The sequence below is a fragment of the Vigna angularis genome, chromosome 7, assembly GCF_016808095.1.
Source record: "Vigna angularis cultivar LongXiaoDou No.4 chromosome 7, ASM1680809v1, whole genome shotgun sequence".
Classification (NCBI taxonomy): Eukaryota; Viridiplantae; Streptophyta; class Magnoliopsida; order Fabales; family Fabaceae; genus Vigna; species Vigna angularis.
In genome coordinates this window covers 27989380-28006024 of record NC_068976.1, presented here as the reverse complement: position 1 = coordinate 28006024, position 16645 = coordinate 27989380, and the positions used below count along the sequence as shown (strand labels likewise).

At 31.9% G+C, this 16645-nt stretch overlaps 2 protein-coding genes across 2 annotated transcripts; one reads left to right on the top strand and one right to left on the bottom strand.

Moving 5' to 3' along the window:
- LOC108336329 (uncharacterized) lies at nucleotides 1-5862 on the top strand. The gene is made up of 4 exons (XM_052880716.1): nucleotides 1-114; nucleotides 1199-1401; nucleotides 3132-3189; nucleotides 5444-5862. The coding sequence occupies exons 1-4, from the start codon at nucleotides 1-3 to the stop codon at nucleotides 5558-5560; spliced, it is 492 nt and encodes a 163-aa protein (XP_052736676.1). The 3' UTR covers nucleotides 5561-5862.
- Nucleotides 5863-8922: 3060 nt separating this feature from the next.
- Nucleotides 8923-16207, bottom strand: LOC108336469 (B3 domain-containing protein Os07g0679700). The gene is made up of 12 exons (XM_017572938.2): nucleotides 16139-16207; nucleotides 15880-16013; nucleotides 15593-15674; nucleotides 15402-15503; nucleotides 14184-14812; nucleotides 11646-11742; nucleotides 11324-11498; nucleotides 11029-11105; nucleotides 10517-10921; nucleotides 10301-10350; nucleotides 9855-9922; nucleotides 8923-9635 (listed from the first exon to the last, which is right to left on the bottom strand). The coding sequence occupies exons 2-12, from the start codon at nucleotides 15990-15992 to the stop codon at nucleotides 9283-9285; spliced, it is 2151 nt and encodes a 716-aa protein (XP_017428427.1). The 5' UTR covers nucleotides 15993-16013; nucleotides 16139-16207; the 3' UTR covers nucleotides 8923-9282.
- Nucleotides 16208-16645: the final 438 nt, after the last annotated feature.

Here is a 16645-nt window from a genome sequence, read left to right as displayed (position 1 = left end):
ATGGTTGAAATCTTCAAATATATATACCGATCTACTTCTCTGTTGTCTTCATCGTCGTCTTCTTCCTCTGTGTCTTTTCTCTCGCATAATATCACCGCATGCGCCAACGCACAGGTTGCAAAAATGGGGTTCTGCTATAAACCTTAATTTCCCAAAATTACTCTCCACTTTCTCTAATTCACTCCAAGAAAGGGGTTGAGTTTAATTCAATTTTCACCAATTTCTTTAATTAAAAATTATGATTTTACATGTCACAATCACCTACTAACCATATAACCTATGCCACGTCATTAAAAAAAAAAACACCATCAACTTGCCACGTACACGCCAGTCGAACGACATTAGTCCAATTTAACGGCATGACTCTATTGGTTTCAATTTTTCAAAATTAAGGACCCAATTAAGAAAAAAATGAATAGGGGTCCTATTTGAGATTTTGTCCACAAAAAAGGACCTACCGAATCATTAAACCAAATCAAAAATATAAATTTACTCTCACTAACCTTCAAATATATATTCCGATAAAAAATATTTTCCTTAAAAGTATCATTGAACTTAAGATATCATTGCCGAGAAGCATGTGCTTAAGTTCATATATTGATTTCTTAAGTTCACACCATGTGCTCCTTTAACCCCTCCAGTTAGTTCATATAAACATTCTCTTCTAAATTCCCATTCAAAAATAATGAGCTATTAATGCCATGATAGTTCTAAAGGAATCTTCCTTAAAAATAGGTAAAAATGTTTCCTTGTAGTTAATGTCATCTTTCTAAGTAAAACCTTTGACTTGGCAACAAGTTGGGTCTTATAATGTTTGATATTGTGATGAGAGTCACGTTTAGTCTTAAAGACCTATTTACACCTAACTCTTTTGCATCCTTTTGGAAATTTCACAACACTACAAGAAATATTACATTTATATACGGATATTTATATACAGATTATTATCCGTATATAATTCAGATATTATATACAGATTTTGAAAAATAAATTATATACGGATATTATATACGGATTTTTATCTACTGAATATCTATATATAAAATCCGTATATAATTTTAGCGTGTGATGGCGGGAAGATTTTCGAAGGATAAAATCTGTATGTAATTGTTGTAATCCGTATATAACTAAAAACAAGTTTTATTTACCTATAATATATACGGATTTGGAAAATCATTATTTAAAAAAAAAATCAAAGTTTCAGCCTCTTTCCTGGAACCCTCTTTCCTTAACCTTCTTCACTTTCCTCTCTTCTCTAAGCTTCTTCCCAGTCTTTACTCCTCCTCATGCTTCTTCAATTCGACGTGAACTTCTTGATCCCTCCTTCGAGCTTTTTCTTCGTTTTCATCAGTGCGTGCGTGTGGCTTTTCTCCTTCGTCTTGAACGCTATCTTCCATTCAGGTTTGCTCTCTTCTTTCACATTTCGTCTTCCTCGAGTTTCCTCTTTCCACTCGAGAGCTCCTCATTCGCAAGCCATTTCTCTTCACACAATCTTCTTCTTCTTTCATATTTAGTTTTTCCATAGCCTTTGCAACCATAGAACGTTTGTTCTACCGATTCATTAGTCGGTCTACATCTCTAGTTAGGGCTCCAACCTCTTTTCACCATTTTCTTCATTTTCAACCGATTAAATCCTCTTTCCTATCGATTAAAAGCCTTTCCACCGATTGATTCTTCGATTAGCATCATTTACACCGATTAATCGATCCATTTTAGGGTTCTTCACGTCGAATCCTCTCCGTTTTTGGAGTATTCCTGGATTCTCAGGGTTTGTTTTCGTTCGCCATTGATTCGGCTCTTGGTCTCGAGTTCTCTTCCCAATTTACATCATTCCGCTGCGTTTCTTCACCGGAGGAGCCTCATTACAGTTTAAATCGCGCCTTCAGGCCTTCATACAATGATATTTATATTACCGATGTTGCGTTTAGGGAAGATTCAGAGGGCTTTTAAGGTTTTTTTTTTATGTGTTTTATGATTGAGAATATTATTGAATGAGTCACAAACGCAAGACTATTTCTTGTTTTCTTCTATTCTAATTCTGAAATGCAAATGTTATGTATAGAGTGATGAGAATGTATAAAATGTGGATATTAACTATTTGTAAACCAATCCAACCTATAACAGTACCTAAAATGTGAAGAGAAACAAACTCTAGGTTTTTGATGAAATGATTGTATGAATGTTCATGGAGTTATGTAATGGGGAGAGATTGGTTTGCATCACTTTCTCCCAATTTCTATTTTGAAGGCTACTGCTTCACCACGACAGGTATCGTTAGACTTTATAATGTATATTTGGAAATTTGATCTGAATCTTATTTATAGTCCAGAATTATTTATTTCAATCATTCTATTTTCAGATGAGATCAGCAGATGAAGGACAAACTACTTTCTATACATGTACCCGTTGTGGTCATCAATCTCAGGAGAATTAGTTGTTTACTTTAAGGCTATCTTTGGAAGGAATGTACAGGAAAAATAGAATGATCTTTAAGGTTATTTTGTTCTGAGCACCTGACCCCACTGAGATTGTTATCTGGAACTTGGTTATTAATTAATAAGCCATTTTACCTTAAATTTCTTTTCTATATCAGCTATAAATAGTTAAGACTACCTGGAGAAATGGCGTAGCAGTACAACCCAAGTAGGCTAGATTCAACATAAAAATTGGGTTGTCTACTCTGTCGAACATGAAAGTTTTGGGTTCCTCATCTTTATATAATAAGATATTTTAGCCTTTTAACTCAGCATCTTTGTTTAACAAATCTTTCCAAACTTCCCATCCTAAAGTTGATTTGAGAATTTTGGTTATGTTGACTCTTCTTCATACGTTTGGTTGCATATTTTATACTTGTCTATTTAGTTTTGGTGCAATGAGGTATATGTCGAGTGTGGTGAACTTGTATTTAATATAATTTTTTGTGGCTTGTATTAAAAAAGTAGCTTTAGTGTGTAGCCTTACTTTATGAAATCAAATTGTGTCAAATACAAATTACCAAGAAAATTATCCTCTGATTTGGTTTCAAGAAGAGGAGAAAAACTGTGAATAATATATCATTCAAAGCAGAATTATATCTGTTAGCTGGTACATTCCCTACCTTTAGGTGATACTAAAAGTTCATATATTTGCAGGATGGGAAGACCTTACCCAATGGACCTGTTATTTCTCCTGACAGATTTTATTAAGAAGGTGAGACATTTTTAATGTGAAAGCAGTTATAATTGAATAGGTATTGCCATGCTCAAGTAATAAACTCTTGATCATCATGAATTGAAATCAGGTTGTGTGTTTGTATTCTTATAATGCAAAGGATGCCATTTATCACTGTGTGGCCCAAAATTAGGTAGGGGTGATGTAATTCACATGAATATTTAAATGCTCAATCATAATCCTTGGCATATAAAGAGTCTTAATTTTTTTTTTACTTAAACTTGTTTGTATAGCTACTTGACAAGTTCCAAATTTAGTTTATGCATGAGTTAAAAATAAGAAGTTAGAGGAATTATGATAAAGGTTCTGCAAAGTAACATATGGATAAATTAATTTTAGTTTATGATAAAGGTTCTTCTTATATTTCTCTTTTAAAAAGAGCTTATAAAGAAGCTCATCCAAAGAGGCTCCTGGTACCCAATTAGTCACCGAAAAACAGATTTGATGAAATGAATTCTAAATAGATCAAAACAGTGCAAAAGTTGATCCGATGGGGAAAAAGGATTTTTGTCCACCCCTAGACTTAACACATAATAAATCTATATTTTATTTGATTATCTTGGATCTTAAATTCTTTGTCTGTGATCATTGTAACATCATTACTGTGAGAAAAGGGTCAAAACGAAATAAGTGAAGTTTTTAAACAAGTGAAATAACGTACCTTTTCATTATATTTTAATTGTAGTCGAAGAAATATCTTCGTCTTTGGTAATTATAAAAAGGAAAAAAAATACAACTTTAACATAGGTGTCATTTTAATGTGAATATCATGGGACATTACTGTCTCACATTCTTTGTATCTATAAGATTAAAAAGTAAAGTGGTTCTACACTTTCCTATAGTGTACAACAAAGAAAGGTGAAAGTGATGCTGAAGATCTAATTGGCTGCAGAATTAAAGTTTAGTGGCCTTTGGATAAGAAGTTTGTTCTTATATTAAATCTTGAGAGATCAATCGAAGAAGCAAAATGGTATATTGATGCCACCGTTTTTATTAATCTAAGACATGTGAAAAAAAATTGTATATACATTTTTAGTTATGTCTAAAGCTTTTTGACCACATCCTCCAAAGATGACTCACGGATTTAGCTTCTTTTTTTTACTGCACTTTTATTAGTTTGCCTAGTTATCAAGTTTTTTCTGACTAGCTCTTAATTAATTATCTGTGTGATTTTTCTATGTTTTCTTTAGTTTTATCCTAGAAATATTTTTTTAAAATTCCCATTGCCTTATCATCTTCCTAGGATTTCTAATTAAAGTTCCATGTTGATGTATTGATATACTGCAAATTTTATGAAGTGTAAGTATCCTTTTTCAAATTAGTTTTAGTTTAATTTCAATTGGAGGCAAGTGTTTCATTGTAAATCTCAATATAAGTTTTTTTATTATTTTGGAAAAATTTAATTGAAGTATGTCGTGTTTTATTTCTTCTAGCTTCATTGGACGCCTTGTACCCCATTCAGAATGTGCTGCCATCTTTTGTGGGTTATAGGTCTACAATCACTATGTCTCAATTTTAAAATTTAGCTAGAGAAAATCCAGTAACAGACCAATTTTAATAGTACTTTTCTCTTTTCAGGAGTGTAATTGAGATGCTTGAAGTGAAAATTAGAATTTGTGTGCAATTTCAACAATGTATTGGAAGAGATATCATTATCCAAACAAAATCTTTTCACGCCTCTTGATTGTATGAAAAATCGTAAATTTGATATTGTAAGTGTTCAATAATTCATTAATAGGTTTGAGTATATTTTGTTAAGTTGTTTATGTAATATATCTATTTTAAATGTAAAATGTTTGGTATGGTGTTGAATGAAAACTATTGTGATGGATAGTTGTGTTTATATATATTACAGGTTTGTATTGTGGTATATGCAGTTGGCAACTACACACATTTCCAGATATTGTTTTCAAGTTGATGTTAACTGACTCTAGTTTCTGGGAAAGTATTATTTTCTATTTTTAATCATGTTGACAAGTGCTAACTGTGGAGTGCTGTTTCTTGATTTCTCGGCCTTAAAAAATATCAAAATTTTTCTTAACCAAGCAACCATGCCATTCTGGTTTTGTCTTTGGTATGAGCCCATAGGATTTGATTGAAATACAGAATAAGGATTATTTTTGACATAGGCCCCACCAATAGTTCCAAATAAATACAAAATTATGAAATGTTGGGTTGAAGCTTCTTTAATTATCAAAGATTGAAAGACGTTATTTTGTGTGAATGATTGCAGGGTTTAGTGATAGAGAGAATCCAAGATTCAATATCAGAAGAGGATAAGAGGTTGATCTATCTTGGAGATGGAAGTGGAGACTATTTGTTACCAATAAGGAGTATTGGTAAATCATGAAGAAATTTGTTTTGATGATGTTGCAAGAAGTTTTAGTTGAAGAAGATATTAGAATTAGTTAAAAGCAATTTGTAGAAATTAAATGTAGTAGGAAATTCTTGTAAACTTTGTAAACTTGCATTTTTAACTGCAATAATCGATTATGGAATGACAATAATCGATTATCACAGAGTCATACAGGAATAATCGATTATCACATTATATAATCGATTATTACATTTTGAAAACCCTGTAACGGACTTGAATAATCGATTATCACTTTTGATAATCGATTATCAATGACAGTTGGGAGATGTCTTTTCAGTTTTTTTGACCCTGCACGAAACTAGGCTTATAAATAGAGGTCTTCACAGCTCTTAGAAAGAACTTTTCAATTGAGAGTATTAGAGCTTTGTGCCTAAGGGAAGCTCTCTCTGAGTGAAAAGGATTTATGCCATTTTGAGAATACAGTTTGTCTGAGGAAGTTCTCAAAGTGTTAGAGTGCTCTTGTCTGGTCTTGTGAATAGGAGAAGCTCGCGCTTTGTGTGTCAAAGGTCGGAGCAGTCCTCTTCAAGTTGACAGAGTTGTTGCTTCCGGTTCGTGCGTCGAAGGAAGCTCTTCCGGTTCGTTTGTCGAAGGAAGGTGTTTTCTATTCTTTGCTCATTTCATTTATCTTGTAATATGTACAACTATATTTTTAGTGAAAAAGGTTAATCACTATTTATAGTGATTAACGACTGGACGTAGAATCTTTTGATTCGAACCAGGATAAAAATTCTGTGTTGATTTTCTTGATCCCTAAACTCTTAGCACATCAACTGTTCGATAAAAGTTCGCTAAGAAAATCAATTTTTAAAACCGACTATTTTAACTTGTGTTGTGATCGTTACACGCTTTCCGTTATCTTACTTTATTCCGCTGCGCGACTCTATAACGGTACCGATTGTTCCAACACTATTGTCCAAGTTTGAGGTTGAAAGAGAAGGACTTTATGATGCCAAGGAAGAACTTTCCATTGTGGGATCTGATATGCAGAGATCCTTCACTTCTTAAGGCTGAGATTCATGGTTGGAGTGATGGAGAAGAACTTGGAGATGGAAGTGGAGACTATTCTCCCTTCATTTCCTCTTATTGCAAGCTTCAGACTCTGTCAGTCACTGCTCATGAGGCTTTGCCCAAAGCTTTACCAGTTCGACCATAGTTTCATGGTTTTGTAACTTTTGCAATGGATCAAAGTAGAATATAACATGACTAACTTTTGTCTCAATAGTATAATAGTATATATTGCATAGTCAGTTACCTCTGCCTTAATTTTTGTAATATCCGATGACAATCTAGTTACAATGAGGTAGGACCATCCAGTTGTAAACATCACGTTTTAATAAAAATTGACAGATATTTGGTATTATTTTTTATAATTTGACAGTTTTATTTGACTTTTATCAGTATATGAAACTATTAGTTATTGGGTGTAGATGTGAGATCATTCAATTTTTTTTTTATAAAACCATAAGTTACATACGGATTTTTTCGTATATAAATTATATACAGACTGTACATACGGATTTTTCCGTATATAATATATATACAGATTTTATATACAGATTTTTTCGTGTATAATTTATATACGGATTTTACATACAGATTTTTTTGTATATAATTATATACGAAAAAATCCGTATATAAATTATATACGGATATATCCGTATATAATTTATCTACGATAGTTTTATATACGGATTTTTGTCCGTATATAAGTCGTATGTAACCAAGTGTTATATATGGATTTTAGCTTATATACGGATTTTGACTGTATGTAATTCAATTTTTTCTTGTAGTGCAAGGTCCCATATGTCATTATGTCTCATTAATTTAAGCTTATTTTTCATAGCATCTGAAAATGAAATTGGATCATTATCAATACTCAAGTCATTTTGCGACTCTTTGTAGATAAATCACATAATCATTCGAAATGACAAACTTTCTTTCTTTATGAGATCTTCTTAATACTATTTTTTGTGGTTGTTTTACTATCAGCTCATAATTAACCTCAAGATCATTAATTTGTCATTTTTCTTGTTTGTTGTGTGATTCTACAACATAGGGAACAACAATTATTGAAGAAGAGGTACTAGCTACAATAACTTGTACTCTAACTTCTTTAATCTCCATATTTCGTGAATCTTCATTCCTACTGATTTAACCATTCTCAATGAACTAAACATTTTCAATTTCAATGATTCTTGTACTATGAGTAGGATAGTAAAACATATATCCTTTTTTTATTTTTTTGGATAATCAATGAGATATCCATTGATTGTTCTTTCATTCAGTTTCTTTTTCTTTCAGATTGTACATTCTTACTTTTGTTGACAACCAAACATGCAAGTGTCTCAAACTTGGTTTCTTACTTGTTCATAACTCAAAAGGAGTTCTTTGAACAACCTTACTAGGAATTATTCAGCAAATACGCGATAGTGTTTAAAGCATACATCCACAGTGATAAGGATAAACATGAATTACTTAATATATTCCTAATCATATCCATTAAGGTTCGATTACACCTCTTTGACACACTATTTTATTGTGGTGTGCCTAACATTGTGTATTAAGCACAAATATCACGTTTTTCAATGAACTTAGCAAACAAACCAGGATATTGTCCACTTTCACATATCTTCCATATTCCTAATCATATCCATTAAGGTTCGATTACACCTCTCTGACACACTATTTTATTGTGGTGTGCCTAACATTGTGTATTAAGCACAAATATCACGTTTTTCAATGAACTTAGCAAATAAACCAGGATATTGTCCACTTTCACATATCTTCCATAATACTCACCACCTCTATCTAACTTTATGATTTTCACTTTTCAATCTAATTGTCTTTCTACTTCCTTTATATAAACTTCGCATTCACCGACATATATTTCTCATGTTGTAAGTAGATATGTCCATAACATAAAAAATCATTAATAACGGGGATGAAGTACTTCTCTTTATTAAAAGAATTTACATCAAACGTACCATATATATATATATATATATATATATAATTTAATGTTATGTCACTGGAATTGCTTTTTTTCATGTATGAAATTTAATTTTAAAAAAATTGAAAGTCAATTTATCATTTGATAAAATGTACAATTTAATGTTATGTTCTCTTCTCACGACTTCAAGTCCTTTTATATTATTAGTCAGAAATTGTGTGTAAAGAGTATGATAGAGAAGTCGTCCTAGACATACACAACTTATCTAAAAAGTAGTAACTTCTTTTAATTTTGCCAAATTTTGTAATTTATGTGAAAAAGTGTACTATTTATGTAAAAAAACTATAACATGAGGTTAGCACGTTACCTCTTTAATCGAAATATCTAAAGAATAAGAATGACACTATATTCTTGGCAAATTTTTCGAAGTATTTAGAGACCTATTTGAAAGATATTCAAATCATAGTTTTGAAGTTGACATATAGGTATTTTGTGACAGTTTAAGGTCCCAACGCTTTTGTGAGAATCGTTGTGTTTGCAAGGAAGCAAAGACACACGTTGAGAAAACTTTGTGCAAGTCTCCCATGTCTACAAAAAGCGAATGCACTGACAAACCCATTTTCAAAAGGAGAAAACTTCAATACAGAAGATTAAGTGAAAAGGAGCGATCTAAACTGCAGTTCAGGATCAAAGTTTTAGGCCATTTTGGTTCATGCATTGCTGCGTTAAAGGATAATTTATGGTTTCATATATCCACTTGCATGTCTTCATCGAGATTGGGACGACAATTCAGGTCTATCTGTCCTGCACTGAGTTCACCCTTCTTAAGACAACCTTTGTTTATGTTTCCCTCTTTCTCAGAGAGACATGCACCATCTCCTTCATCTTCATCTTTCTGGGTACCAAGGCGTTGCTTCTTACGCGTCAGAAGGGTGTCCAAACGGCGTTCCACGGTGATGCAGGGAGGGCTATGTCTCCCTTTTCCACTTGAGGCTTGAATGCACACAATGCAAGTGCATCCTGAACGGTGCCTTGGATATTTGGTGGTGGCTCCAGCTGATGAATCACCACGGTCAGCAACATCATCTTCCAAAACTCCTGCACATTCAACAATTAATTGTCTAAGTTTCAGTTTAATCAACTGGACTAAAGAATGAATCTATGGACATTTCTATCACCAAAAAATTACTACGTGGTATTTTAAAAGATGACCTATTATTTCAATGTTCACAAAATGCAGGAGCTTTACAACTTTAGAATCTGAATATACAAAGCAAATACAGAGAATATTATATAAAAGGTGTAGGATCATCACACCTTTTCTGATAACTGGAATATTATCTAATTCCTTTGGACTCATTTCCTCTGATGCAAAGCTCAAAGACCTGAAAAACCATTGTCAGTAAGAACCATAGACCATGCATGAAATACAAGTAGATCACAGTAGGATTCGAAAAGGATATTTCTTGTATGAATGACTACTTCTTGCTATCTTTTAGTCTTACAATGTTTTATATTCCTATTTTTTAACTCAGATCCAAACACTAGACAAGGAACTTCATCAACCACTTATCCTCAACCTTAATTGCCCGAGGAAGCAATCCACTACACTTTCTTTAACATCGAATAATGCAAGAAAACAGAATGAAAAATTTGAAGACAAGATCAAGCTACAAAAACTTATCATAAAACTGTCACTCCCCAATCAAAGTTTTCTGCTGGATTAAATGTAAATAAGATTTATGCAATGTGTTGAATCTTACCCAGATGAACGAGCATTTATTGTAGTTCTCTTCCCAAAGACCGGGGGTTCCTAAATAAAATGAAAATGAAGTCATATATTAGCTGAGTAACAGAAATTTGAATGTAATGCTTCAAAGTACACACCCTATATATAATTCCATTCCTTGTTCTCGTGGAAATAAGCAAACCAATATAATAAAAAGATGCACAGCCATGGCAGTGGCACTGACACTTACCTCATATTCCTCAAATTCTTGGTCCTCAACTGTTACAATATTGGACTTGATACTAGGCGCTGGACAAAGCAAGTCCTGAGCTTCTTCCCATGTAACTCTCAACTCCATGGCATCTTCATTGTGTATGAGCAACCTCTTGCACATAGGTCCAATATTTTGAGTCTTCTCTGAAACTGAAATTGGTAGTTGCACCAAATCTTTGTTTACAATCTCAGAATTTTCAGTTCGAAGACGCTCAGCAATGCCAGCAGTACCCAAACGGAAATGCTCTGAACATTTATTTAAGTAAGGATCACCATTCCCTTTCCTTGTCTGGAGAAGATCATGATAACTATTGCCTGCAGTTGCACCAGAAAAGGTTGTTTCCTTTGTCGATAAAACATTGGAATGAGCGGCAGAAGCATCCTGTTTCAATAATGATCATTTGTTAATTTTATCAAAAGAAGAAACATCGTAAACGCATTATCAAAAGAAGAGACAACGGACAGTGAAATAGAAAATAATGTCACAACCTGTGTATCTGTAGAATCTGATGCCCTTCTAAAACCCAAAACAAATTTGCCTCCAGGATCTATTCGACTAAATATCACTGCAGCAAAAAGATCATAGTACATAACCCATATCGAACAAGCCATAAGCGATTAAAACAATTGAAGGAACCAAAAACGTTTATAGCCATGAAAACACATTTACTTCGGATCACATTTTCAAAGAAAATCAGAATACCAAATAAACTTTTTTAGTAAAGTATTAAACAGCAACGAAACAAGTATGTGCATAGATCACTGCCCAGATGAAATTATATACCAATGTCGCCAGCATTTAATTGCAAGGCCTGTATGCATGGGGTTACTCCCTCTAATACATACATCCTACTGTTGTTATTAGGCCAAAATCTAAACTGAAATGTCCACTCATTGCCCTTCACATCTTTCATATGCAAAGGAAGACCTTCTGATTGTGAAATAGGAGGAAAGTAAGCCTGAAATTCATGTGCAAATGGTTACATCAGATATGCTGCAATTAAAAGGTGGTAACATATTTCTTCAATAGAAAACTTTTTACAACAACTGCATGCATGAACATGTGCACAAACATAGAGACAGAAATTCATTGAATAAAAGCTTACCTCAGCGCATGATTTTGGCAGAACAAGACGACCAATTCGACCTGCATCACTGGCACTCAGTACCTTCTCAAATAAAGGCACTATAGTAGACTTCAAACTGTGGTGATATAGAGTTAAGGAAACGGGTATAATGAATTATCCCTATAACAAAGTTTAATGCAGATGATGTGTAAATATTGTAAATTCGAATACATGAGTCGGAATTTGATCAGAGATTCTAAGTATTGTTTCTCTTCTCTCTTTTTCAAGTGTATTCCACACACTACTGTTGCCAGCTTAGTAAATAGTTTTCTCTCTCAACCATCTCACAAACTCAAACTACGTGTCTTTCATCTTTATTTGTATACCTAAACCTCTTTAGGGTCTGTTCATTTCAATCAACCCTCTTTCAATTTTTTTTTCTTCTTATTGTTTTTTTTTAGTAAAAATATACTTTTATTGATAACATAAAATAAAAAAATATGTTCAATTCTATTACTTTATAATTATTAAGTACTTTAATGGATGATTTTACTGCATACTTTATTTTAATAAACTACCAATTTAACAGTTTTCAATTACTAATTATCTTTTCGGCTACTTGCGGTTACGATCACAAAATAAAGTTATATATAAATATTAATATATTTAAGTATAATGTTGAAATAATAAAATAAATATTGTTAATGATATAGTAATTATAATAAATAGAATTATATAAAAGTATTTTTAAAAAATAATCGTTAAATGCAATAAATTTATTATCCGTCATTATCAAAAACTTGTGAAAATATGAAAATTCAATCCTATTTAACAGGTATGAATAAAATAATAGAAAAATAATATATAGTAACATATTACCTTATGTAGAGTAGATGCTGATTAAAAAAAAAGGTTATGTAGAGCAGAAGAAATAATTAATAGACAGTTTATATGGACAAGAATAAATAAATATAAAAAACTGGCACTTTAAAATTAAAGCAACTTGAAATAGTATATAAAAGATGTTAAAAATTATTAAAAAAATTATAACCAGTAAAAATGATTTGTGAAACGCAACCATAGTGAATAATATATATAATTAAAAACGGTAGTAAAGTAGTAAGATACATATCAACGCTTATATTTTTATTTTAAGTATTTTCCCAACATTTTATTAAATTATTTCACTTTATGCATTACGATCTTGGTCAAATTAGACAACATTATAGTATAGGCAAAAGAAATCTCTTTCCACATATGGAATACAAGTGTATACTCACTCACTTTTCATTTATTGAATTGATTTTATTATTAAATATCATATTTTTTTACCATTAATACAATTTTTATATAACAACTATTTTGGACCTACGACAAAACTTTCTATGTTAGTGGATGTTATTAACTTTTAAATTATATAAGAGTTTTGTGATCAGCAAACAAAGGATATATAAGTTATAGAATTAACTTCTAAATTATATAAGAGTGATGCTATACATAGTATTGTTTCTATTAAAATGAGCAACTAATGCCATTCAAAGTGAGAAAGAGTTTTTCACAAAAAAAAATGTATATATATATATATATATATATATATAGAAAGTTCAGAATAAGTTTAGAATGTACCTGATATTTTTCAATAACATTTTTTGAGATATTATTTTTATTAGAGGAGTAAAAACAAGGTTGAAACTGTTTACCTGGAATAAATGTATCTATTACCTGAAGTTAGGGATATTATTGATTTACTGGTTAAAGAGGATCAATCTGGATTTCATCATGAACAAGAGGACCTCCTTCTGCCAGACAAGGTTGGTCTCAATTCATATGTACATCAGATGGTACTACATATAAATAAATTATGCAAGATTTATAAATGTTCTACCAATTCCACCTTCATGGCTGCAGTTACATTTATTTAGAATTTTTTAAATGTATTTAAATTAAGAATTAGCCAATTTCAGCTATTCCATTGTATAAAATTTGTTCACAACTTATTCATAGTATAGATGTAAACCAAAACAAATTTTTAATATATATGTATATATAATCCTAAACAATATACTTAGTTAAGTCAAACACAAACTGTGAAATAAATTATTACACAAATTTTTATTTTTTCAATTATTCATAGTAATAAATAAACTTATTTATATATTTTTATAAAAAAATTTATTAATAAGAAAATATTACCCCCAACAAATTTGTATGTCTCTTGTCAAATGGAGTTGAAAAAGTCCCTAATAAAAAATGAAATCCTGGTGGATGATTCAACCTTTTAGACGACAGTGGACAACATAAAATATTTCTCTTTCACCCTTTCAGAAACTCAAAACTACAATTCTTTCATCTTGGTTTCCATACTGTCATTTGTATTTCTTCCTATGCTTTTTTTACATAAATTTGTCAACGGAAAATAAAAATAACCTTTAATTAGTTTAAATTGGTCATTGTAAATCCATACTACAGTTTTTAAAAAGATTTGTTTATTGTGAATTTTAATTATATAAAAATAAGCATTTATGATATGTAATGCAGAGGCTAAAAAAAACTATTTAGCATAAATATAAAGGATACTCTCCGGATAATTGCTGAAGCTCTTGGTCTGTAATCCTTGGCCAGTATCGAGAAAGTAACATATTCTTGCCTTTCCCATCAGTAGGTGGCCGTGCAACACGCTCTTGAGAAATCATTCCATTGCTTGATTCCATATTTATGTTTATTGCATTCATCAATGGTTTAGGCATAATGGAGAGAGATCTTTGCCCTTGATGAAAGGAAGAAGATGATGTTTTACCATCAAATCTCCCTTCTGCTGCAACCGCTGAAGCAGAAGGTAGCACAGGGTTTCCTGATGAGGCTCCCAGAGAAATATTCAATGAACTTGATCTGTGCATACTTCTATTCTCCCATGTTGGTCTGTTATTTTCTAATGCAGTAAACTTTAATGAATGATTAGACGGTTTCATCACATTTGAAAATCTCATTTCTTCTCTGCTTAGATCAATACAGGAATGTATGTCATCTCTCTTAACTTGAGGCCAACGGCTGGATTCTCTACCATCCACAATTCTACGCATGTGCATAGGTTTTCTTTTGCTAGAACCATCAAGGAATAGCCTATCATCAATATGTTCTGTATGACGATCACTAGCATGATTTTTTACTGATCTAATAGACCTAATAGAGTTTCCAGTCTCCTGTATCTGCAACAAAACATCAAATAATAATGAGAATAATAGCAGCAGGGAATTAATAAACTCTTCAAAAATTTTATTAGCTACATCTCACACTATATCAAATTAAACATACAGGAGATCAAGACCAGGTATCCCTAAGAGGAACCAGCAAGCAAGGTGAAACAATTTGCTAAACCTAATTGGAAAATGAACTATATGACAGGATGGAGAAAATTAGAACAACATTACATTACATGAGTGACATTATATTTGCTTCTTTTTACAGGTCATATTTAAGTCACTAAACTTGAAAGGGTTATTTGCATCATTTGGCATTACATTTTCTGTTTTATAACACAATCACAACTTCACAATTATTTGAAAGGTATAGCAACAAGGCTGCATTCAATCCTTACGATTTCAACAACAGTATTCACATTTGTCAGAGAGTAATTTCTGTGATATTTAGACATGCATGTACAGTTGTAGAAGTACAATTCGGCAAAAATATGAGATTGACTAAAATATACATTGCTAGAACCATATTAGTTACTAAGAAAATAAACTGTAAGCCTGGATATCATCCTTCAAAAATAAATACTCAGATTAACCTTACCAAAGGAAATGGAGAAGCCCTCAAACAGGTTGAACAACCTATACCTCCAAAATCAAGGTACTCAAAAGAAAACCTTGATATTATGCATCCACAGTGGATAGACTGCAAACCAAGTCAAAAAATACACTAAGGAGAGAAAGACAAGGATTGAATATAATTTAAATAGAAAAAAAAGATATTTTACTCTTTACCTTGTTGCAAAAGTTGCACTCTCTCCAACCAGTTTGATGCAGGTGGAATTTTTCACAGAAAATTGAATTGGCATATGCAGATCTAAAGCAAACAAAGTGAACATTAAGGAATTTCACGCAGTCACAGTTACAGTCACAAACACTGTAAAATCCTTGACCTCAGAAACTGTGGTCACCAAATAATACTCATTCATTTTAAAAGAGTCAAACTCACAAAATCGCCCAACAACGAAAAAATCCATCAAAATTCAGCACAGAAAAAGAAAAGGGAGATAAATCAAATTTACCCGCACTTATCGCAGAGCCTAGCGAATCCACCCGATCGCAGAGGCCACCCTTTCTTCCACTCTCTCGCATAGCCATTCTTGCAAGCACCATTCATGCAAACATCGAGCTCCATCCACTGCAAACTCAAAAAACCCTAGAAACAACACAAAAACGAATTAAAATGACACAGATTTTGAGATAAATAGGAACAACAAAACCATCCTCAAAACAAAACAACTCTGAGGTGCTTTCTGTGTGCTGCAACAACAATACACTTACACTGGCGAAGGAATTTGGAAATGTGAACTATTGTTGTGGTGCTTTGGTATGAGAGAGAAAGAGAATTAGTATATATATAGAGAAAGAGTGTGCATGCAAAGTTAGAAAAGGATGCCGTTTTACATAATAAAGGTTGAAGAGAAGTGCGAAAAAGGCATGCAGAGACCGCTAACCTTAACAACAGGTTTTCCTTATCACTCTCTTTTCCCTTCTCTTTACATTAAGCTTACTGCTTCTCCAGGTTGACTTTAACGCTCACCTTCTCTCACCAATTTCTCTTATTTAATACTTCAATAAATTTAATTATATGTAATTATGTCTCAATTAATTTTTCAAAACAGAAATGTGTTGCTTTTTGCATGATACTCAAATCCAGACAAAAATGAATAAATATTAATAAAAACTGTTCATAATTGTTATATTTTTTAAACTAATTTATATGTGTAGGGTAAACAAAATAAGAATAAATATCCATAAATTATTAAAATTCAAACTAAATGCATGGTT

Bases quoted from the DNA above. Each gene is read 5' to 3' on its own strand.
- LOC108336329 (XM_052880716.1), top strand. From the start codon at position 1: ATGGTTGAAATCTTCAAATATATATACCGATCTACTTCTCTGTTGTCT. The intron at 115-1,198 runs GTTGCAAAAATG...AAAAAATCAAAG, and splicing joins CCGCATGCGCCAACGCACAG to TTTCAGCCTCTTTCCTGGAA. The intron at 3,190-5,443 runs GTGAGACATTTT...GAATGATTGCAG, and splicing joins TGACAGATTTTATTAAGAAG to GGTTTAGTGATAGAGAGAAT.
- LOC108336469 (XM_017572938.2), bottom strand. From the start codon at position 15,992: ATGGAGCTCGATGTTTGCATGAATGGTGCTTGCAAGAATGGCTATGCG. The intron at 15,675-15,879 runs GTAAATTTGATT...TGTTTGCTTTAG, and splicing joins AGGCTCTGCGATAAGTGCGG to ATCTGCATATGCCAATTCAA. The intron at 11,106-11,323 runs GTATATAATTTC...TTTTTGCTGCAG, and splicing joins ATTAAATGCTGGCGACATTG to TGATATTTAGTCGAATAGAT.